The sequence below is a fragment of the Cynara cardunculus genome, assembly GCF_001531365.2.
Source record: "Cynara cardunculus var. scolymus isolate 2C chromosome LG 10, CcrdV1, whole genome shotgun sequence".
Classification (NCBI taxonomy): domain Eukaryota; kingdom Viridiplantae; phylum Streptophyta; class Magnoliopsida; order Asterales; family Asteraceae; genus Cynara; species Cynara cardunculus.
Genome location: NC_037537.1, coordinates 2,798,792 through 2,823,497, shown reverse-complemented (window position 1 = coordinate 2,823,497; position 24,706 = coordinate 2,798,792). Strand labels below are relative to the sequence as shown.

General features: G+C 35.7%; 2 protein-coding genes across 2 annotated transcripts; both read right to left on the bottom strand.

Moving 5' to 3' along the window:
- Positions 1 to 8,987: 8,987 nt before the first annotated feature.
- On the bottom strand, positions 8,988 to 9,906 carry LOC112519168 (tetrapyrrole-binding protein, chloroplastic-like). The gene has a single exon (XM_025127165.1). The coding sequence runs from the start codon at positions 9,904 to 9,906 to the stop codon at positions 9,142 to 9,144; it is 765 nt and encodes a 254-aa protein (XP_024982933.1). The 3' UTR covers positions 8,988 to 9,141.
- A 1,324-nt stretch (positions 9,907 to 11,230) lies between these two features.
- Positions 11,231 to 14,003, bottom strand: LOC112519571 (GDSL esterase/lipase At5g45950-like). The gene is made up of 5 exons (XM_025127769.1): positions 13,693 to 14,003; positions 12,640 to 12,773; positions 12,242 to 12,475; positions 11,604 to 11,850; positions 11,231 to 11,519 (listed from the first exon to the last, which is right to left on the bottom strand). The coding sequence occupies exons 1-5, from the start codon at positions 13,991 to 13,993 to the stop codon at positions 11,332 to 11,334; spliced, it is 1,104 nt and encodes a 367-aa protein (XP_024983537.1). The 5' UTR covers positions 13,994 to 14,003; the 3' UTR covers positions 11,231 to 11,331.
- Between the last annotated feature and the right edge of the window lie 10,703 nt (positions 14,004 to 24,706).

The following is a 24,706-nucleotide window of genomic DNA, read 5'->3' as shown; positions in this document are numbered from 1 at the left end:
CTCGCAAATCCGTCGCTGAAAGTTCCCTCGCAAATCCGTCGCTGATAATTCCGTCACAAATCCGTTGCTGATAATTCCCTCGCAAATCCGTCGCTAATAATTCCCTCGCAAATCCGTCGCTGATATTTCCCTCGCAAATACGTCGCTGAAAATGTCCGTTGCAAATCCGTTGCTGATTTCCGTCGCTGATCCGTCGCTGATAGTATTACCTACGACTGTTTGACCGACGGAGTATCAGCGACGGATCAGCGACGGATCAGCGAGGGAAATTTCCCTCGCTGATACCCAGCAGTTTTGTAGTGTTACCATTTACCCACAATCAATCCATCCAAAATTTCAATTTTAAAGTTGCAATTTATACACTTAATACTTTTTATTTATTTACTTTTATTACCCTTTATTTATGTCTTAGCATTTTATATTTGTATCATACACTACAACAACAGGAATCTATTAGGACGCATATCTAAAGATATTACTATAAGTTGTTATGACAAAATTAGATGACCTAACAGGTTCTATAATTATAAAACAAATTCAAGAGTCTCATAAAATGTTTTGCGTAACACAAAACTGTCCTAATATAATATAACATAAGATATTTTTTGTTTCGGTAAAAAATCACACCCACGATCAATGTGGAAAAATTCCTACGACATGATTCATGGTTGTTGATTACTGTTTATGCCAAAAATTATATTATATATGATTTGAGGTTTGTTTGTTGAGCTTTTACAATTAAAGATCAACCACCTTGAAATAAACATGGAAAAAAAATAATGAAAAGAGACAAAAAAAAAATTGGTGACGTGGAGAAAACCCATTAACACGGGAAAAAACCCGCGAATAATAGTGGAGATCGCCGATGCACTATGGACATCAATCAGGGACGTCATCCTTGGTACCAATTATTATAACGATGTAAGTAAGTTAATACATCGGTCGAGGAAAACTATACAAAATTAGAGTAGCTTATGTTGATTGGTCTTGTACTTTGTTGTCTGCTTATCTATTCGAGGATATCTGATGTAATGAATTATCAAGGTTAAAGGAACGCATTAGGGAAATCTAATTTTGGCAGGTTGGCCAAATTTCAAAATTTAAAAACGGAGATTTAAATTAGTTTGATTATTTCCTAAATAGTGACGTGAAAATGATAAACTGTTGATTTTACATGACCTTCTTATGGGAATTTTTATTATGCCTTGGAGAAGAAGACTTTGGTTTTGCATCTCAAGAATGAATTCCTTCGGTCATTTCTCTGGCCAAAACATTGATTTTAATCCTTAAATCTAATTTAAATGGTCATCTTTATCGTTCAAATCACCACCAAAATTGAGATCACGCACATTATATACTCAAAATAAAACCAAAAACCTAAATCTAAAACACCACAAATGTAAATATAAATTTTTGTATGTATATATATATACTAGTTGTGTACCCGCGCAATGCGACGGAGAATCGTGATTTTTAACGTTTTTGAAGTTTCACTGGTTTTACTATACATATATTTAAAATCTAACATATTTAAACGACTCCACAAATGTGTTCAATTTACACCAAGAGCAAAGAATCAAGAGAGCGAGACCGAGAGTTCTAGAGCAATTAGATGAGAGATGAATGAAAGGACTTTTAATAATTCATAGTGAATATCAATTTGAATCTCACCTTGAGGGATGAGGAGAAGACATAGATGTATGAGAAGGTGAATACATGAGTGAAATGTGTCAAAAGTATCTTGGGAACATGAAAAAAAAAGTAATAATGTGCATTGGTAAATTGTATTATATGTTATTTTAATGTAGATTAAGAGATTTTAATACTAAATGCATAAAATAGTAGTACTTAATGCATTATGAGTTGTTTTTAAGACTTTTAAGACTTTGTGCATAAATGTATAGTACTTTGTGCATTAAAAAATATTTTTAAAACTTTTGAAAAATCTGGTTTATAAGATAGTATTAGTTGTCTACCCGCGCAATGCGGCGGAAACAATGAATGCAAATGATTTTGAAGCATRGTAGTTTTATAAGTAGACTTTAAAAAATTGGGAAGATAGGATTTGCAATTAGTCTATGTAACTTAATACTTTTTCAATAAATAAAAGCTATCGTTCCAATTACAACATCAATAAAAAATGTATGATAGTACAAATCGAATAAAACAAACTATAATCTAATTACAACATCAATCCAATATAATCTAATTATGTTAAAAGAGACAATAGACTCGAGAGAATAAAAACTATAAATTTTCATTAATCATAAGTTGTTTAAATAAGAACATTTACATAGAAAGAATGATAAGCATAGAAGAAGATTTACCCACAAAACCCAACTCAGAACAAAACCATATTTGACTCTATAACAATCCATAACACAAGATGTTCAACCTACATCCACGACCACATTTTGGATTCTATAATGAAGAACATCTTTATCATAGACCAAACTTTACATGGAAGACACGATCGGTCTAAAAAAACTGGATGCGTCTGCACTTGAAGAGAAATACAAACATTAGATCTCGCAGTTGCAGAAGAAGGAAGCAAGATTTGAAGGCTATTTATTTTCTTAAATAGTAAACAAATGATACAAATTCTTATATACAAAGTGATGGCTGTAATAGTAAATAAATCATACAAATTCTTATATACAAAGTGATGGTTGTAATAGTAAATAAATCATACAAATTCTTATATACAAAGTGATGGTTGTAACGGTAAATAAATCATACAAATTCCTATATACAAATATAATAGTCATAGTGATATTGATGGGATATTTGATGAAACAAGGTACGTCTATTCCTGGACCTCAATACTACAATTTTCAGATGRTTTATCAAAGATAACCAAAAGTTAATGCACCAAACAAATGACAAAAAGACCAGGTTTATCAATGTCGGTTGGTAGCCATAATAAACAAATAACATACTTTCATACCCCAATGTTTAAGTTGCTTTGATGATCTCCTACAGCCAATGGTATTATTCTTTTTGATGCAACAAACACACAAGCTATTATAAGTAAGGTCACGGGCCACCCTTTACGAAAGTTAAGGTACAACGTTCATGGTATAATTTTATAAAATCTGTTTTACCACATCTTGTATATTGAAAATCATTCTTGTCACTAAGTACGTCTTGTCTTGTTGAGGGCATTGAAAAAATCAAACTGCAAGAAAGACAAAAAATATTGTCAAGAACAGTTTAGATACTATGCCATCGAAATTCAAATAAACAATCAAAACTCTTTAAGAAACATACACGTTGCTTGTTTAGACTTCCAAGTAAAATTGGACAACATTAGATGGAGCCTTTAGAACGCCGCCTAGTATCCCGTAAATGACTGTTCAACATCATGCTTCCTTTCCTGGTCCGTCTTGTACTCAATAAGAAAATGAAATATATATATAAAATAAGCGATAAGCATCTAGAAATATGGATGGAATTGAAGAAAAATACAAACATGGAAAGACAAAACTAAATCCATTGTACCGGGACATGGGATTGGCCAAAGTTTAATATATGAACAAAAGTGTGCAAAATGTGTATCTGAACAAAAGTGTGCAAAATGTGTATCTCTACAAAATGCAATTCCAAACAATGTGATGTGAATCCAAAGATAGTTGCACTTTTACCTAGCACATTGTACCATTGCATWACAATGTGATCTTTTTATAAAAGTTATGCCTCTAAAATTGYCAATTTACTTGATAAAGAAATGTTTTAAGTAATTCGATTAATATTTATTTCAAAAATATACATCGACTGACTTCGAGAATTAACAATGCAGCATTTGATCTTGAAAACACCAATATCCTCTACTCCCTTAATAGCAGTAAAGGGCCGTTTACCAAACAATTTACTCAGTAAGTGCTTACTGATAAAATTTTAACACTATTATTTACTTACCATATAAAATTTTAATCCACCAAAACGACATCGTATGTAACAATTTATCCGGTAAGCGTTTACCATGGTAAGAGTCGTCGCCCTCAATTTTCGGATAAGACTATTGGTCCTTGTCTCGCTCTTACCGGATAAGATTCTTGGTTTTTACCATATTCATGCGGTGAGATAATGTTACTTGGTAAGCACTTACCCAGGTAATTTGGTAAACGGCCCCTAAAAAGGATGAATGAAGGTATACATACGTACATATATACATTATACATAAATATATAAACATGAATTTGAAATTGAATTTTGCAGTGAATTATGTACCATCTAAAAGAGTAATATATAAAAAGAAATGTAATTTCATCAATAATTTGTCAAATAAAAAGAAATCTAATTTCATCAATAACTTGTCAAACAAAAAGAAATATAATTTCATCAACAACTTGTCAAAAAAATAGAAATCTAATACTATAACTTGCAAAGAGAAAGGGGAAGATAGGAAAACCTTTGAAGTCTCTTCAGTGGCACTATTGCGCTTCTGGTTTCCATTAGGTGTAGATGTCCATACATTATACTTGATGCACCTGGAGAAGCCATTGCCAGAAGGAATTTTTATGCTTCTTCATAAAATTTTGAAATTCCTTCAAAAATGGCTATTATTTATTTTTATCGTGACAGTTGTCCCCAATGGTTTTCATTTATAATTTTCATGATGTTTTTGGTATATTTTTAGAGGGGGTGTTTTTTAAAGCAATGAACTTCTTTCCTCTAAGTTATAGTACATGTTCTGGAATATGTTCTCAACTAACCAATTGTCCCTTTCTTTCTGATAATGGTGGCCTATACTTTTGTTAGCTTGAGTTTTTGATAATGTATGTATTGTTGCTTGTATTCTTTCTGCTTGTGGGTTCTGTTCTTTGTTGGAACTTGTAGATACATAGTGTAAATGTATGAACTGATGCATCTTTTGATATGTTATGTTTCCATACGGGTGTTCTTTTGTAACTTTTGGAAAGAAAGCAGTTTGAAGGCACCAAGTATAATGTATGGATATTAATATCAAATTAACTATTTAATATCAAATAACTCTTGGAATGAACCGCCACTTCGAAGATACACCAAAACATCATCACTTTGACGTGATTTCATATTTGTGTTTAAGGGTGATGGGTTGTGATGGTAGATTGTGTTTAATGGGTTAAGGGTTAAAGATTGTGATGATTTATTATGTTGAAGGGTTAAGGGTTGTGAAAGTAGAATATATGAGAATAAAAATGAAAGAGGAGGTGTAGCACTAAAAGACGAAATAAGATTCAACATAAAATATCTGATTTTTGTCCACCAAATCAGATACAAGTAATTTTTTTCGTCTCCACAATTATTATAGAATATCAACATTTCTTAAAAGAAAAAATATAACAACATTTATTGTTTAGTTTATGCGTTTAAAAAATTGGTAAAAATTAGAAATATTCACGTACAATCATATTTTTATAAGGTTTGTCACGTTAGATTGTGTTTACGAGTTGTGAGAGTAGAAATGTTTTATTTTATAGACTAAAAGCATGATATTTGATTCTAAAAGGGTAAAAAAAAGTTTAAATATCGTAACATATTTATTAAAAACACCACTTAATCGATATTAAAAAAATAAAAAAATAGATTGGGTGGCGTGGATCGCCCATGGGGTAGATCCATGAAAATCAAGGCGAATAGTATTTTGTTTCCTAAAAGGGATGCATGTGGAACCCACCAAATTGATTTTTTTTTAATATTTTTATGTATTTTTTCGGTCAAAGAAGGGGGGATTGCCCCCCGTGGTCAACCCTAGCCCACCGGGGACGATCCGTGTGGGAATTTTTGTGATTTTGGTAAAATTTGATTATTTCGTTAATATCTCAGGTATATTTTGGTCATTTTGGTGATTTTCCCTATATATAATTATATATATTAGGGTAAGTTACATTTTCGGTCCTTGTGATTTACATATTTATTTAGTTATGAGAAGAAAAAATGAGATAGAAATAAACACCACAATGAACATGGACGATATGTCGTCATTGTCGATGAAACTTTTTCATCATTAAAGATGCGTTGCATAAAATCACTTTTCTTGTAGTAAAAAAGACTAAAATACCCCTAATTTAACGGGTTTTCTTAACGGACGTTAAAGTAAGAGACCAAATACAAAAGTTTTCGCATACCACGATGATCATCTTGTAATTTCAAAACTGTAGGGCTCGAAAATATTATAACTACTAAACCACATAGACCAAATTTGGTCTGAACATACCATGGGGACCCTGGTCCAAAAAAATATCAAAACATAAGGAACAAATCCATATTTCACTTTATTTTTTATAACTAATATATTGCAATAAAACTATGTTTACCATATAACTTTGAGATCCTACCAACTTTTTCATTTTGAATGGTTTTTGATCTCTAGATTTTTTTAATAAAAAACCATTAGACTTTCTCATTTTTAATAATTAAGGTTCTGAACTATTTTTCTGAATGAAAAAAATCGTTAAACTTTATCATTTTGAATGATTAAGTCTTTGAACGTTTTTAAAAAAAATTAAACCATCAACTTTTAAAAATTTGGCCACTTACATTTTTTCAACCCAAAAAATTTACATGTAACCAACTACCCTGTTTTTATGGTAAAAATACAAAAATCAATTTTCCTGGTCCGAAACCGTATGCCGTTCATTTCCACTCGCCACTCCTTGTCACCCCATCGTTTCTATTCTCTTTACGGTCCATTGCAGTTGGTCACCTTTATCATTGATCTCTATCTTTTTCTTTCGATTCTCCCTCTTTTAAAACGGTTTAATAGACCGCATATAGACATATCAAAAAAACGAAGGATGAAAAAACAATCAGAAATAGTGAGGTCGGTATCAAAAAGATGGAGGACGATACGACAACGACGGGTTTGATTTGATGTAGGATTGAGAACCGTAAAACCTTCCTTAGCCAAGGGGTTCGAAGGTTTACTTTTTTGATTCAGAAAAAGGTTCTACTATATATATAGTGAACTTGTGTTATTGCATATCCATTGTCACCGTTAACATGATTTAAACGTATAGGAATAGGAATGGTAGCATCAATTCAAATACTTATTTATATTCATCATCATTAAGGGGCTGTTTAACAATTGTTGAATGATTTGGTGCAAAATAATTAATTGGTCAGCATGATTAGGAGACTCTCATGATATAGTGCAAAATGAAATATAATTGTTTGGTAACTATGTACAATGAAATTAGGGTTCTTAATGGTTAAGGGGGATCCAGGATACAAAGTCATTCAGAGGGTTTTAGAACCATTAAAAGACATACTTTTGTTTTTGCCAAACAAGATTTACCTCATAACGATTCAAATGTTGCCTCTTAATGAAACTATTAAGAGGTAAACAAACCACCCTAAAATATCGAACGATTTCTTTATTTTATTTTAAATTGAGTAAAATATATTTACTCTCTGAAACCTTTTTTTACGAAGGAAAGAAAAGGGAATCGAAGGAAAGGGGAAGAAAGTAAAAAAACTCGTGTTTTTGAAACTTTTTTAGAAGAGAAAGGAAAGGAAATGGAGATAAAATAATGACAAGTCATTCAAAACTTTCCTCCCAAATGTAGGTAGGGCTGTAAATGAACCGAACGTTCAGTGAACCGTTTGGCGGGAAGTTCGTTTATTTAATAAACGAATGAACATGAACTTTTTTTTTGTTCGTTTAGTTAAACGAACGAACATGAACAAAATTTCGTTCGTTCATTTATGTTCGTAAACTTTCGTTCGTTTATTTTCATTTATATATTAAATTTAATATACATCTTATATTTATTTAGTTTGAATTCAAATAATATTTATTTAAATTTTAACCTTTTTAGAATTTATTTAGATTAAAATTTTATCATTATTTTGTCTTATTTGAAAATTTTACTTTTTCATCTTTTATATTCGTTTAACCCGTTCGTGTATGTTCGTTTAGCATGTTAACGAACGAACATGAACACACCTGATTTCTAAACGAACAAACACGAACATAAAGGTTTTCGTTCGTTTACAATTCGTGTTTGTTCATTTGTTCGGTTAAGTTAAACGAACGAACATAAACAAGCATCTGTTTGTGTTCGTTCGGTTCATTTAGAACCCTATATGTAGGAGGAAAGGAAATAAAATAAATTAAAAATCTAAAAAAGTTACATCTAACCATGTAACATGAACAAGTCTCTGTTTGTGTTCGTTTACATTTTGAATGATTAAGTCTCTGAACGTTTTTTAATAAATAAACCATCGAACTTTTACAAATTGGACACTTACATCTTTTCAACCCAAAAAAGTTACATCTAACCGACTACCATGTTTTTACGGTAAAAATACATAAATCAATTTTCCCTGTTCGAGACCCTACGTCATTCAAACCATGCGTATACAAAGACATCACTTCCACTCGCCACTCCTTTTCGCCCTATCATTTCTATTCTCTCTACCGTCCATTGCCATTATTGGCCTTTATCATTGATCTCCATCTTTTTGATTTGTTTTTTTTTTTCTTTCAATCCCCCCTCTTTTAAAACAGCTTAATGGAGCACATATAGACATATCAAAAAGATGGAGAATGAAAAAAACAATCAGAAAGAGTGAGATCAATGGCAGGAACCAACAACAGTGATAGGGCAATGAAAGGGAGCAAGTAAGGCAACAACGGGTTTGAATGACTTGTGTTATTGCATCGTATCTATTGTGATCGTTAACTTGATTTAAACGTATAGGAATAGTAGCATTTTGTTCTTGGATATCCAAACTTTTCCTCCCAGATACAGATACATATACATATACAGATACAAATAGAGATACAGATACAGATACAGATATAGATACAGATACAGATATAGAGATACAGGAGAAAGCAAAGGAAAGAAATTAAAAAATCTCTTTAAAATTTTATTAAAATGACAAAATTAGCCAATCTTTCGTATTAAATGATACATTTCTAAAAAGGGTATATTAGTAAAAATGACATTTTTCCATTCTTTTCTCTCTCATCGAAAACATGAACCAAGGGAGGAGAGAGAAACACAAATGTAGAGGTTTTGATATATAAATGTATGTCAATGTCCATAACCATAAGCAAACCCTACTTCAATTGGACAAACAATGACTCTTGTAATACTTGTACGGTACAAACATGTAATGCATATCATAAACCATCTTGAATTGTTTCACTTAAAAACTGTAATCAGGTTTAAACATTCCTTTGCCAAGTGGTTGCTGCTGTGACTCTTCTTGTTTTTCTTCTTCTTCTTCAATGGCGTCTTCTTTGTCTGCAAATGCAGGGTGGCTTAGAACGCTTTTCAGCAACTGGGTACCTCTCAGTGCATTCGTCAATGGCAGATGACCTTCTGGCGTTTCGTCTGTCAGCTCCCACACGAATTCATCTGGGAAAGCTCTGTAGTTGTACTGTAATACTTCTGTGTCAAGCTTCTTCATCCATCCAACTTTTATGAAGAAAGTTGTGAAATCTCTGTTTGATTTCTCCCACAATCGTTTCTGGACGCTGTACCCGAATTTGTTGTTGCTGTGATTCCTCCACAGTTCGTCTATCGTTTGGAGGTCCGACTCGGGTATGAATTGGACTTCCGAGAAGAACACGTAGCCGCGTTTCTGCGCGGCTTCGCCCGCGAGGGCTATAAGGAGACGGCGGGTCTCATTGTCGGCTTCTCGGAAGTCTTTGGCGGAGAGGAGGCGCTGAAGTTGGTCGACGGTGGTTGATTGGTCGGAGGTGGAGGAAGTAGCGGAGGAGGAGGTTGTGGAAGGGAGAGAGAAGGTTTTTACCGCGGAGGAAATGGAGAGGGTCGGATTATTATTATTGTTTAATTTAACGCTAAACGATACTGGCGGCGTACAGTCGAAAGACTGCCGCCGGCCAGGTGGCGGCGGTGGCGGATTGTGGTGGCGATAGTTTAGTGATTGGAGAGAATTGGTGGCCATGGATACAAACAGGAGAGACAAAGAAGAAGGGGGTTATGATACGAAAGGGAAGGAGGACCAAGTACAAGTAGAATAGAAAGAACGAAAATAATATTCAAAATACACCCTTAAACTTTAAAGTAAATACCATTAAGTCCTTCTAACAAATGATCTTATGCTAACAATATGATAAGTTACATCATACTATAATTTTTACAACTCTTGTTGTTTTTAAATAGTTTGCCCTAAATGTAAAATTACAATTTAATAGGTTACATTTTGAAATAATTGAACTTTAATATGAAATAAAAAAGTTTAGATTATTAGGAAAAATCAGTAAAAAGAGAAAGTTAGGGGGTGAAAGTGTAAATTGATGGGATGGGGGTGAGATAATGGAGATAAGAAATGAGTGTAAGGGAAATAGAAAAGGTGTAATGGGATTGGCTGGATTTGGGTGAGGGTGGATTTGCTCTATTGCTCTCTCCTCTTCATTAAGATCTGGGCCCACTTCCACGCCTTTATTGTACTTTGCTTTATATTTTATATTTTTCTACTTTCAACAATAAAATTAGGTTTACATGACACTCTTAATCTCTAAATGTCTCAATATATCGTTTTATAAGACTTAATTTATAGGATCAAAATATAAAATGTCTTATCTAAAGGCGTTGTAATAGGTTTATATGACACTTTTGGGCGTCCTATAAACCCGATTTTGTTGTAGTATTTTATTGCTATTTGCAATTTTATAGGTTGCTAAATGTATCCCTACCTTGTATTTTCTTATTCATACGTATCATCAAGAAAATTCACTTTTAACATTTTTAATACATGACTTGACCTGATTCTAGCATTAAATAGGGTGCAAATAGCATTACCCTTTTCATCATTAGATTGCTATCTGCACCCTTTTTAATGTCAAAATCAAGTTAATTCATGCATTGAGAATGTAAAAAATAAGTTTTGACGTTGATGTGTACGAGGAAAAAAGTTCTAGGTAGGAGTATTTATAGGACTGCAATTAGTCTCCCACTTTCGTACTTGGTTGTGTAATACAATTTCAATCAGTTCTCAAAATTTTATTTCAACAATCAAGAAATTTATATAAAATGCGTTTCAATTCCAAAGATGGAGAACATCCGTTATAGAAAGCATTAATCCCAGTAACATGTACATAATACAACTAAAATTAAGTCTCGGGAGAAGCTTAATCGATAAAGTTTTTTTCTCAAGACTCGTTGGTTCAACTGGGTCTGCTTATTTATAACTTTAAGACCCACACGTTATTAGACGAAATGCACGCAATCTGATTGGTTATAATAGAAAAAAGAATACTTATAATTAATTAGATCATTCGAACATGGTACGTTAATATTTGCACACTAACATAAAAGAATAGTAACAAAGTTCCATACTCATATAACTTATAATATATCTGTAGAATCATTAAAATAGATCAGTCATAATTGAACTTAAAGCCTCATCTGCAATGATCTTATACATTCTATTCGTTGGATGAACTGCATCCCAGAATAAATATTTCTCTCGATCGACACATGTATCCAACCCTTTACAAGTAATACCATATTCATATGTTCCTGTTCCGCAGCACCCCTTTGAAGTCTCAACAAACCCTGTATATGACGATATTTCATTCACGACGTATATAGGTTTTTAGATTGCAGAGTTATTGAAATATATTGATGATTAAAACTAACCGTATCTTTTAGGGTTCTGGATTGCCCTTTGGATGACACTATAAGCATCAGCATACACGGTTTTCATCCTCAATGATATTCTCATTGTAACCAATGCCTTTTTGATCTTTCGATTGAATGAAAGAGCCACGTTGTTGTAATCGTCGTCGCATTTGGTTGTATCCTTCAATGTTTTGACCAAAGGCATGCATCCGAAAGGCACAACCCCAACAACCACCAATCTTCTTGCTCCTAGGGAATGCATTTTCTACGCATAATCCATATGTAAGAAATTCGGTTGTAAATTCAGCGAAATCGAAAATATCATAGTTGAACAAAACTGGTCTTTTAGAACACCCAATTGAAATAAGAATTGTGTGTCTATCTAAAGGTGTTACAATAAGTCGTTACAGCAATGTTAAGGGACCTAACATATTTTATGGATGAAGTTGGCCAACCTAACAAGAAGTATATGAATAGAAATCGTATTTAGAACTTGTTAGGTTGTCCAATTTCATCCTAACAACTTACAGTGAAGTCTTTAGCTAAGACGCCGGTTTAAGTACTTCATTAGGACACATGTATGTCTTAGAAGACCCATTTTATCGTAGTAATATGCAATGGCTTTCACCAATGGAAATTAATTAAAGAGAGGGAACCTTGACGTAACCAAAAAGGAGAGAGATCAAATAATCTCCGTATTGTTCCACGGTGTATTGGGCACTTCGAGTGGGCTCAACGTAGTAGTTCTGTAGAAAATCGTTGGTTCCCATGCTCAATACAAACACTGCATTGCGGATGGATTCATCAGCCTCTTTTACTCCTATCTTTTGGCCAAGGTGCAGCTTGTAATGCGCAAAATACTTCAGTTGGTGTGACAACGACAACACATTCTTCACATCAATAAAAGAAAATTCTAATCAGTATCTTGTAGATTGTAGTTATCGATCATTACTCCTTCCTTTTCAAAACAAGCGTCCACTAGAAATTCGTATAATTATATGCCAGTCTGGTCTGTTTTACTTAATATTATAACTGATAGAATTAAAAACCATACCGAAACTTGAGCAGTGAAATTATCGTAGCCAGAACCAGCAGAAGCAAAACTAACTCCATGAGAAAGATTGATGGCCCTTGGCATTCCTGATTCGAGATATGGTTGAATTGCTTTCATATAGCCCAGTGCCTCAGCTATTCAAAATACGAGATCAGTAATTACATTATAATACACCAAGTAGGCATAGGCCATAAATCATACTCCCTCTTCAAAACAAAATATAACATAAATTAGATTATAACATAAATGATATAAAAGAAAAATATAATAGAAATTGATGCGGGCCTTGACGTGAACTATTGATCATGGAGGCCCATGACCGGGCTAACGAAGGTTGTCATGCTTAAACCCATATACCTTTTCGCTATGAGACCCCATTTCATGTCCATAATACGTCGGTTTGAAGGTTGAAACGAGGAGCAGGCCATGGGTTATCATGTTTCTGGATACTTTTGTGTTTTTTGCTATTTTTTTTACGTTTTTCATTTGGATTTTCATATTTGGCACATGGTCTCATCAGGACCGATAGAGTTCAGGACTCTTATTCATATGTTTCTCATGTAATTTGGATGGTCAGACCTTGAACACAGCGACTTCCAGTTTTTTCAAAAATCTAACTCATGAATTACCAAGCGATTAAACTCAAAAAATACCAACTGTTGTTGCGAAACACAACATAACAATTCACTTAGGGGCTGTTTACCTAAATGCTTACCCGATAAGTGTTTGTCGTTAGGAGTCAACACTCTAATTTATTTTACTGGGTAAGATTGTAGTACATTACAACGTATTTCATGCAACAATTTGTCTGGTAAGCGCTTACTCGGGTAAGAGTTGTCACCCTCACTTACCGGGTAAGACTCTCCATCTTTATCATCGTTCTTACCGGTAAGATTCTTGGCACTTGCCATGTTCATCCGGTGAGAAAAATTATCCGGTAAGTACTTACCGGGTAAGCGTTTAGTAAACGGCTCCTTAATGGTAAAAGTCTAAAGTTAAAATGGTAATTTGGTTTTAAATGCATGTTTGCGGTATGGATACAACTTGAGTTACCTATGAAATCAGTGGCAAGTCTTCCATTACTAAACCTGCCGGTGGGTTGACCGTCGAAGAAGTCCATTCCGTAAGGTGGGAAATTACTCTTATCGGTTGTAGCGAGATGGTTGTTGTTCCCTGGATCGACACTCGAATCGCCAAACACAAACACGCCACTAACGTTATTCTTAGCTGCGATCTGTCGTATTTGCACGATTGCGATGGCAATGGCTGGCCGGAACTCGGTTACAGCAAGAAAGATCAGCAGCAGCACCACCATGGTTGACCTCATTGTCAGCATATACAAAGCACTGCCCATATTTTCTTGTATTTATGACCAAAATGACCAAGGCTTCAATTCAATATATAGGCCCTCAATTAATGGGGGTCATTCATTGATGTTTGGTTTCTTGATATATATATATAGGGGTCCATTCAAGGAAGAACTGATTAGTTTGTGGTAACTGTGAGGTCCAATCTTAACCACAAATCAACGGATAAATAAGGAAATTAGTAATTATGGTAGTTTAAGTTAAAATTATAATTAGAGGGCATTTTAGGTWTTTTTAAAAAACTCATCTCTYCTCTCTCTGACCTCTAATCTCCGGCCTCCGGCCAACATTATTCCGGCAGGTACCTAGTAATCACAAAGATACACAATGTGATACCCATTGTGATATACTGTAATACCATTGTGATACCAACTCAAACCATAAAAACAAAATCAAATCCATTATGATACACCTTGATAAAACAAGGAAAATAATGAAATTGCATATTGTGATACACTGTGATAGCTTATTATTTCAGCCAACTAGGGAATAGGGATAGAGAGAGATTGAAGAAGAGCAACAGTGAGTGAGACTGGGAAGGAGGATCTAAGTCTTAGAAAGTGATCAATAGATCCAGACGCTTTGTCAAAAGCATTCGTAGAGCATTGTTATACCACCTTCGATACCAATCGGGCTGCCTTAGCTAATCTCTACCAAGAGACTTCCATGTTGACTTTTGAAGGTCAGAAGATCCAAGGCTCTCAGAATATCGTCAACAATCTCACATCTTTCCCTTTTCAACAGTGCAAACATAGCATCACCACCATCGATTGCCAGCCTTCCGGACCTGCCGGCAGTATGCTCGTTTTTGTCAGCGGCAATCTCCAACTAGCCGGGAACAACACGCTCTTAAGTTCAGTCAGGTATGCTCAATTAGCGCCGACGACGACGAAGAATGGTGTCGGACTTGAGCTCGTCGGCCGACTTGATGAAGAAGAAGAAGCATCAATGGCAAGCGTGATGGTAGTAGAAAAACAGGGTTAGTCGATGAAGGAAGGAAGAAAAATAAGGTTAGGGTTTTATGATTATAACATTACCAATTTACCCTTTATGTTATTTTAGGATATAACATTAATTATTTAAATGGTTGGCTTACATTGGACCTCACAGTTACCACAAACTAATCAGTTCTCATTTGATTAGGCCCCTATATATATATATATATAGAGAGAGAGAGAGGGGTGGGTTATTATACAAGCTCTTACATTTGTACAACCAATACAACTCAATCTCAACTGTCCATTTAATTTGATAAATATGTAATTTCATAGAAGTTTTGATTGTTTCATAATATAAAGTACTGATCATAATTAATGAACCTTATTCATCTTCCATAAATATTTGAATCATAATAAATGAACTCTCATCATTTCTATAAATATCTCAATTTATTGGGTTGCATTGGTTGTACAAATATGATGGGTTGCATTTGAAACAAACAATATATATATATATATATATATATATATATATATATATATATATATATATATATATTTGTTTGAAATAGAAAATCAACTCATACATGATTATGATTGAGCAAAGTCATTCCATCTCTTTTTATCAAAAGAAGTATGGGGTCATGTGTTCATTGGTGAAAGTCAACCCTCCCATTTATCTTACGGGGTAAGATTCTAATACATTAAAACAATATCGTGTACAACAATTTATCCGATAAGCGCTAACCAGGTAAGTCGTCACCCTCATCACTTACCAGGTAAGACTTTCAGCCCTTGTGAGTCGTGTGATCGCTCCTACGGATAGGATTCTCGGTCAATGTCATGCATGTTCATCCAGTAAGGTAAAGTGATCCGGTAGGCACTTGCCGGACAAACATTTAGTAAAAGTCCCCGAAAGGTCTTCAATGAAAAAACATCGTTTAGTAAATTAGAAACCAACTTTGACCACACAAGGATGATCTTATTCATGATCGACGAAGTACGAAAGCTACAAGAAAATGGGGTCTTTTCAAATTTAGCGAACTGAAATATCTGAGTTGCTAAAGGGAGAACATTCTTTAATCAAAGGCGCCAAGAAGCCAATGATGTGAAAGTTTGCTACGATTAGCAACGCCAACTAATTAACAGAGCCGAGGATCCGTATGATGTCGTAGCTTTTAAGGCGCTTTGCTTCGCTTTATAAAAGAGAGAGCGCTTTGTCTTGAGAGTGAAAAGATTTCGAAAAACCACTTTAAATCATTTATTTTTCATTTTAATTTGTACACTTCATATCCAAAAGATTCTTCAATCAGGGATCAGTAACCTTTTATTTTATATGATTTTATTAATCTGTATCAATTTTTAACAATTTCAAGAAGCATAAATTATTTTACAGACGGGTATAAGATTAATATCGTATATACCATTACCATTGTTGTCGGTAGCCTTATATATGTATTTATATCTATCGTCATATAACGACATCAAGTTTCGTACTATTCACACACAGATATATATATAGAGGAGCGATCAAATGAAAACCACTCCAAAAGTACAATAGAACTAGTATTGAAATAGTGTAATAATACAATAAAATCCTTCAATTCTAATATATTGATCGATGCTTAAAGTTTATTACTTATTGATTGAATAACGTTACAAAAGTATGAAAGGATGCATAGTATTTTTTTACTTTTGAACAAGAAGAATGCAATAGTATTATACGCTAATATTGATGCTCAAACCGTTACACCAAAACAACCGAACCATCAACGTTTCATTGCGGTGTCCATAACACAAAAATTGACTACAACAATATAATGACATTTTTAGGATACGCCGTGGCCCTTGCGTGTTCTAATTGAGTACTTAATGAGGCTTTAAGTTTATAAAACCAATAATCATTTGTCTTATATGCAGTGATAGCGATGAGACCTACAACGACAAGAAACTACATCGATAGCGATGGGACCTACAACGACAACTAAAAGTCTGAAAGTCGTCGCAATAGGGTTAAAATCATATTTAGATATTGAAACGCTTATCTTTTTTATATGGAAAACTGGTTGAAAATAATATTTTAACTACAACGACGACATGTCATCGTAATAGGGTTGAAATTTTTTTAGAAAATAAAAAGTTTCTCACTTTTAAAAAGTAGGAGGGGAGAAATATGTTTTATCCTTCAACAACGACGTGTCATCGCCATACCGTTGAAATAACTTTTTATCGAAATTGAATTTTTTTTTTCTCTTTTCAAAAGAAAATGATTCCCTCTACAACCACGACATGATTTTCACAAAAATAAAGTTTATGTTGAGGGTAGGTATTTCAATATAGAGAGCGGTCTCTCTCTCTTTCTCTCTCTCGATGTCGTCTGTATGAATATTGAATTTCAGTGGTATTTTCATTCACAATTAAAGGTACATATATAGGAGGTTACAAACAGAGGAAGCATAAATCAGGGAGCTATACAAGGAATGGAYTGAGACTAAAATAAATGATATATACTCCTATAAATGTGCATGATTATCGGATATCCTTAATACGCCCCCGCAAGATGGAAGATCCGTCAGTAACTCCAATCTTGGACCGGAATTTTAAAAAAGGAGCCCGACCCAACGACTTGGTAAGAACGTCGGCAGGTTGGTCGAGTATGTGGATATGGTGAACCTTCAATGTGCCGGCAGAGACTTGCTCCCGGACAAAATGGTAATCCAAGGCGACGTGTTTCATATGGGAATTGAGCGTTGTGGTGGAGTTGCGATTGAGGAAGAGACCATGGTAGATGGTACCTTTCATATAACGAAGCAAGCGTTTAAGTGCTTGCCAATGAGTGTCAGATGGGGAGTGCATAAACCGAGATAGCTTGTTGACAACAAAGGAGATGTCCGGGCGAGTAAAAGCAAGGTACTGGAGGGTGCCAACTAACTTGCGATACTGTGTCGGGTCAGCTTTAGGAGCGCCATCTTCTTTTGTAAAAGTGACGGAGGTGCTTAAAGGAGTTGTGACCTCCTTGGCACCATCCATCTTGAACTTAGTCAAGACATCTCGGATGTGACTGTGTTGCGATAAGAAGAGGCCAGCGTTGGTTGGGATGATTTCAACACCCAAGAAGTGACTGAGTTGACCAAGATCTTTGATGGAGAACCTGTTAGCAAGCATTTCTACAAACTTGGCAATAAAAGGAGAGTTATTTCCCGTGAGGACAATATCATCAACATAAACCAGGAAGTAACAAGTGATGGCAGCACAATTATAAATGAATAACGATGCATCGACTTGGGACTTTCGAAATCCAATTTCTAGTAAAAATGAGGTGAGTGCCATGTATCATGCACGTGGTGCCTGTTTGAGACAATATCAAGATTTTCGTAGCCTGCATATGTGGTTTGGATGTTGCGGGTGAACAAAACCTGGTGGTTGAACCATGTACACCTCCTCTTGTAAGGTTCCATGAAGAAACGCATTGTTAACGTCCAATTGCCTCAGTGCCCAGTTATTCGATAAAGCAATGGAGAGAACGGTTCGTATCGTAACCGRYTTGGTTACGGGGCTAAAAGTGTCGAAATAATCCTTCCCATATTGTTGTAGAAACCCCTTAGCTACAAGACGAGCCTTGTATTTGGTGATAGTACCATCCGGATTACGCTTGATTCGGAAAACCCACTTACAACAGATCGGTTTACGGGAAGCAGGTGGAACAAGTTCCCAAGTGGCGTTGTGGATCAAGGCATTGTATTCGTCTTCCATTGCTTGACGCCATAAAGGATCTTTAGAGGCTTGAGTGGGAGTAGTGGGTTCTAAGGCAACTGAAATGGGATGAATTGTAGTTGTGTTCACAAAGGCAGGATTAAAATATTTAGAGTTGGGTTTGCGGTTTCGGGAAGGTCGAGGGGAAGATGGAKGTGGGAAAGGAGATGGGGACGATGTGGGGAAGGGTGAAGATTGTGTAGAGATCAGAGAAGACGAGGAGCCGGGAACAGGCTCAGACTGTTCGGTGGTGGAGGTGTCTGAGGGGTTAACTGGTGGTGGTGGAGGAGGAGGAGGAATGGGGACAGCGGGTGGGGGAGACAGCAGCACAGTGGCAGGAGGGGATGGGGTAGATAAAGATGGTGGTGAAGGGAGAGTAAAAAACTCGTCCGTTGTGGGAAGTGAGATAGAGAGGGTGGGGTTCTCTTTGTAAGGAAAGCGGTCATCGACAAACATAACATGCCTGGAGTGGTAAACACGACAGGTGGCAATGTGATAGCACTTGTAGGYGGATTTGGCAGYAGARTACCCCAAAAATATGCAAGGRGCAGAGCGGGGATGAAGTTTGGAGGGGGAGTAAGGGCAAAGCCATGGGCAGCAAAGACATCCAAATGGTTTGAGTTTTGTGTAGTTAGGAGAGCGGCCATACAAGACATCAAACGGGCTTTTGGAGTGGAGAATTGGAGTTGRCAAGCGATTTATGAGATGGACAGCCGTTTGAAAGGCATGAGACCAGAAAGAGAGAGGAAGGCCCGCAAAGTGAAGTAAAGCAAGACCCGTTTCAACAATGTGGCGGTGTCGGTGTTCGGCAATGCCATTTTGCTCCGGCGTGTGAGGGGATGTGGTGTAGTGAGAGATTCCCATAGACTGAAACAGAGGGATGAGAGCTTGATATTCACCACCATTATCAGTAAACATGGAAACGATAGGAGTGTTAAAATATTTCTCCACTAGAAGTTTGAATTGTGGAAAAAGTTTGGACACGTCGGATTTGTGTTTAATAGGATAAAGCCAAATGTACTTCGAATAGTAGTCAACAAACACAACATAATAATCAAAATAAGTTGCAAAGGTTGATGTGCGGTGAAGGAGTTTTGACCAAACGGAAGCTTGTGACTTTTATTAACAGAACATGAAGTACAATGAAAATTCAAATCAGACGATGAACTACCATGAAGACCTAAGTCTTTAACAAGAAGCTTGAAAATACGAGCAGACGGATGACCAAGGGCATGATGAAGAGCAAGTGGTGATGTTTTGATGGTGTTGTTTAGTTGAGGCGGCAGAGATTGAGGTGCATAGTAAACATCATTTTGGTTGTCCCCCCGCATAAGAGGCGCCCCCGTGCAAATATCCTTGACGAGAAAATACAGAGGGAAAGAGGAGCGATCTGATGTCATATGGTGCGAAGCTCTAGTATCAAACAGCCATGGTGAGTTCGTCGGGGTAGAGTTAGAGCTTGAGGCAGTGGCGTTGGCCACTGGGCTGGTAGAGCCGGTGATGTTGTGATCCGTTAGGAATCGAACAAGCTTCCTGCAGTCAGGAGTGTCATGGCCCGGAATCGTGCAAAAGTGACAGTATGAAGATGAACGGTTGTTCCTGTACTGGGTGTTGTTGTTTGAGCGATTGTGGCGTGATTGGTTCTCGGAATTGAAGCGATTTGTATTTTGTGACCGGGACTAAGAGTCCGACGACGGGCGGTTGTTGAGCCGGCTCTGTTGGCGTTGTGAATAGTTGGCGATAGCGATGAGCGGAGCAGCAGTTGATTCAGTTTCCTTGAGAGAGCGTTCGAAATCGATCAGTTTATCAAAGAGTTCAGAGAAGGAGATTGGATTTTCCCGAACTTTGATGGCAGCAGTGATTGGTCCATATTCATCACCAAGTTGGCTTAGGATGTGGACTAGGAGATCTTCCTCATTAACAGGGCTGTGAGCAAGGGCGAGTTCATCAGCAATCATTCTCATGTCATTGAGAAAGTCAGTAACTGAACGATTTCCTTTAGGGTTCTTCGCAAGTTCGGATTTTAGGGAGATAATTCTGGAATGAGATTGACTTGCGTAACTCGTGCTTAGCCGTTCCCACGCCTCCTTGGCTGTAGAGGTTGAGGTAATAATCGGCTGAATGACGTCGGAGCAGCTTCCGAGTAAAGCGCTGAATATGATCTGGTCTTGACGGTACCAGATGACGTATTCAGAATTTGGTTTGACAATGTTGTCCTTGTCGGTAATGGTTCTTGATGGTGGTGTGTTAGAGCCGTCAATGAAAACATCTAAACCAAGTCCAATGAAGGCTGATTGGACCTGTTTGCGCCACACTGGGAAATTCATGGCTGTTAGTTTGATTGGAAAGTGGCTTATGGTTGTGAGTTGAACGATATTGTCGGATGGTGCCATGGATACGGCTGAAGTTAGGGTTGCAAGGGAGAGAAGGAGGATCGTTACTCGTTAGAGCCGAAAACGCTCTGATACCATATGAAGATTGAATTTCAGTGGTATTTTCATTCACAATTAAAGGTACATATATAGGAGGTTACAAACAGAGGAAGCATAAATCAGGGAGCTATACAAGGAATGGAYTGAGACTAAAATAAATGATATATACTCCTATAAATGTGCATGATTATCGGATATCCTTAATAGTCTGCTCCTCCCATTTTCAGACAACACAAAGACAACAACTCCGACGATCGAAATCCAGATATATTGAGACACATGCTCTTATTTTTCAAAAGAATTTCAATTTTGAAAAATACTTCTTTGATGAATTGGTGACGAAAATCACCCAGAGAAGCAAGAAGAATGGCCATGTCTTATTTGGTGCTACTTATTAATGAAAAAACTTTGGAGATGAAGTTTCAATTCCTTCTAACAAAACAACATTAGAGATTAACCATATCACCTCCAACATCTGAAAGAGATCCCTCTTCCTCCCTCTCCTCCAGTTTAGCAAATTTGTCATAGTCAGATAGTTTAGAATCACAGGTCTTATTACCTTCCTAGCTTCCACAATATATTTGTAATTATTTGTTTTATACAAAATATAGAGCAAAAAATTAAAAAGTGAAAATCTGTAGTGTTCATATTGTTGATCATCTCTCTCATTGATTTGATAATAATATCTTTTACTTTTCGAAGTATTATGTTTCTGTTCTTTCAGTTCCAGCGATCTTCACTGATTCTGTTCAGTGATCGCTGAAACATGTATTGTAAATTCTACAGCGATAGCAATACTTCAAGAAGACAAAACTCACACCAAATAACCTTCAGTGAAAGTCAAAGACTGAAACTGAAAATTAGTGACTAGCGCGTTCGTGATCTGAAGCGGTATTCAGTGATTACAACCTGGTCAACATATGTGTGAAGACTGCTCAAGCCTCAGCGAATGTTGAAGAGACCTTCAGTGTTATTCCAGCATTCAGTGATCAAATGAAGCTTGTTGTGCAAAATTGTTTTTGTCTTGTCCTTCCACACACAAAGGACAAACTCATACTCTTTCTAGAGTACAATATAGCACGGAGCCGACTAGTCGACTCTAGTGCCCACCAACTCCATGAAAGGATGTCTGCTCATGAATAGACAATTATACTATTCACTGTAGCAAAAGACAAGCTTTCCTCCTAAAGCTTGAAGCGTGTTCAAACCCTTCAGATTTGCATTTAATGCAATGAGTATAAATAGATGAGTGCTCTCTCCATGCAGAGAACACACGCATATACGCACACATCTAAAAAGAACACTTACGCTTATCTTTATGCAAGTTAGAATTCCTCTCAAGAACTCTAAAGTTCTTACCCAAGAAGAAAATCTTTCTATCTTTATCTTTTCAGCAAATCTTTTCTATTTTGCTAAGTATATTTGTGTGTAAACTTATATTGTTTTAGATAGGTTATCTTTACCTTGTCTATTTTCGCAAACAATCTGCAAAAATTTGTATTGATCTTTCTCTATCAATTTATATTTTTAAATACGAAAATTTTATGTGTTTGTATCCATCCCCTTCTACAAACTGTTCATCTAAAACTCTTATAGACCTGGCCGGGACCAACACATATTCAACCCCCCAACCCCCCCCCCCCCCAACATAAACACTTCATTTGTAAGTCATCATTTCTCTGGAGCAACAGCAAGCGATCCAAATATGTGCCTTCTTTATGGCTATACATGTTTTATAACATCTTTGTAGTACCACTCACTATCTTCCATTTATATTTGTTCATTCACATACCTTGGGCATTGACATATCGTCAATGGAAGGTCTTTTGTTTTAAGTTGAGTTCTGATACAAGTTATGCTATACCGAGTAGTGGTGATATCATTATGATATGGAACTACCTTCTGAAAGAAGTGGGGAGTAATTCCCTATTCTTGTTCTGGATTCAGGGTCTACAAGGCTATGGTGAAGAAATGCAATATAAATGGTGGGACAAATATCAATAGCTGACCAGAGAGCTGGTGACAGACAGACTCTATTTAAAAAGGAAAATCAATCTTGCACCAAAAATTGCCTAAGCTATTCATCCACCCAAAGGCTGCAAGAACAAGTGATTAGATTAGAAACCCATATGCAATGAGCAATGGTAAAAACTGATATTGTGATGGTAGTTTCAAGTTCCTCTTCCTAATCCTACCTAAAAATACAAACAAACATGTTGTAGCTTTTTCTATCTTTCATTTGTGTATGTTACTCAAGTCTTAAGGTGATTGTTAGATCGTCTAACTTTGTTCTAACAAATTGTTAGAACAACATTGTAAAGAACACATGATTATTCAGAGAGTAGCCTTCAATTCTCATTAAGTAAGTATTCTATTACGACGTTCTAAAAAGACCTTTTTTGTTGTACTGATTTCTAATCAGTCACATTAAGCTGCTCAGCCAAACAATATATACAATTAGAAACCAACTAAAATTAATATATTGGTCTGGTGTAGATTTGACAAAAACTTAAAGTATTCAGCAGATCATAAATTAATGTGGAATTCTCCAGGACATGCTGCAAGCTTTGCTGGAAAAGTTATTGAAAGCTGGGTAGCGAGAGTAGTTTTGCATTGAAGAGGGTAAGTAAACCACTTAAATATGTTTTCAACGTACACATGTGCCATTGTCCCCATGATCACTTATTTCAACATATTAACTATATATATATAGCCCAACTGTCTAGTTGAAATATAGTTGTTAAAAGCTGGGAAATTTAAATCATTCATACAAGATTTCTTTGAAAGAACTTGCAGAATACGTACGATGGATTGAAACGGATGGCCCATATCTAGAATTAAACTTAAAGCTAGCAGTCATGGCTGAGAGATGTACACGTATGTTTTTAAGAGGGTCTGAATGGATACTTATGGTTGAAAATGACATGGTTCTCTGTTGAACCAATCAAAAGATGTGAAAGCGATTCAAAATAAGATCATGGAATCCTTGTTTGGTTCTGACTCGAACTGACTTATTTGCTGTCTATATGAACCAGAAAATGAAGACTGTACCTAGCTAGCTTTGATGGAATATGTTATCCAGCATGGGGCCATGTGTCTGAATCTGGATTGATCCTGATTAAGCCATACATAAAAACTGAGAATTTGATTTTCTTTAATTTAACATACATATTTTTATCTTTTAAGTTGTATAGAAAACTACCCTTGTCCTATCATCTGTTTTTATTTCTTTATAATATTCTCAATTTTTTTGTCATTCTAATTTGAACCTGCCTTATACACAAACGCAAGTGTACGCGTATGCGCACGCACACATGCGCACACACACACACATTTCAAATACAACCCATCGCATTTGTACAACCAATGCAACCCAATAAATTGAGATATTTATAGAAATGATGAGAGTTCATTTATTATGATTTGAATATTTATGGAAGATGAATATAGTTTATTAATTATGATCAATATTTTATATTATGAAACAATCAAAACTTCTATGAAATCATATATTCATCAAATTAAATGGACGGTTGAGATTGGGTTGTATTGGTTGTACAAATGTAAAGGGTTGTAT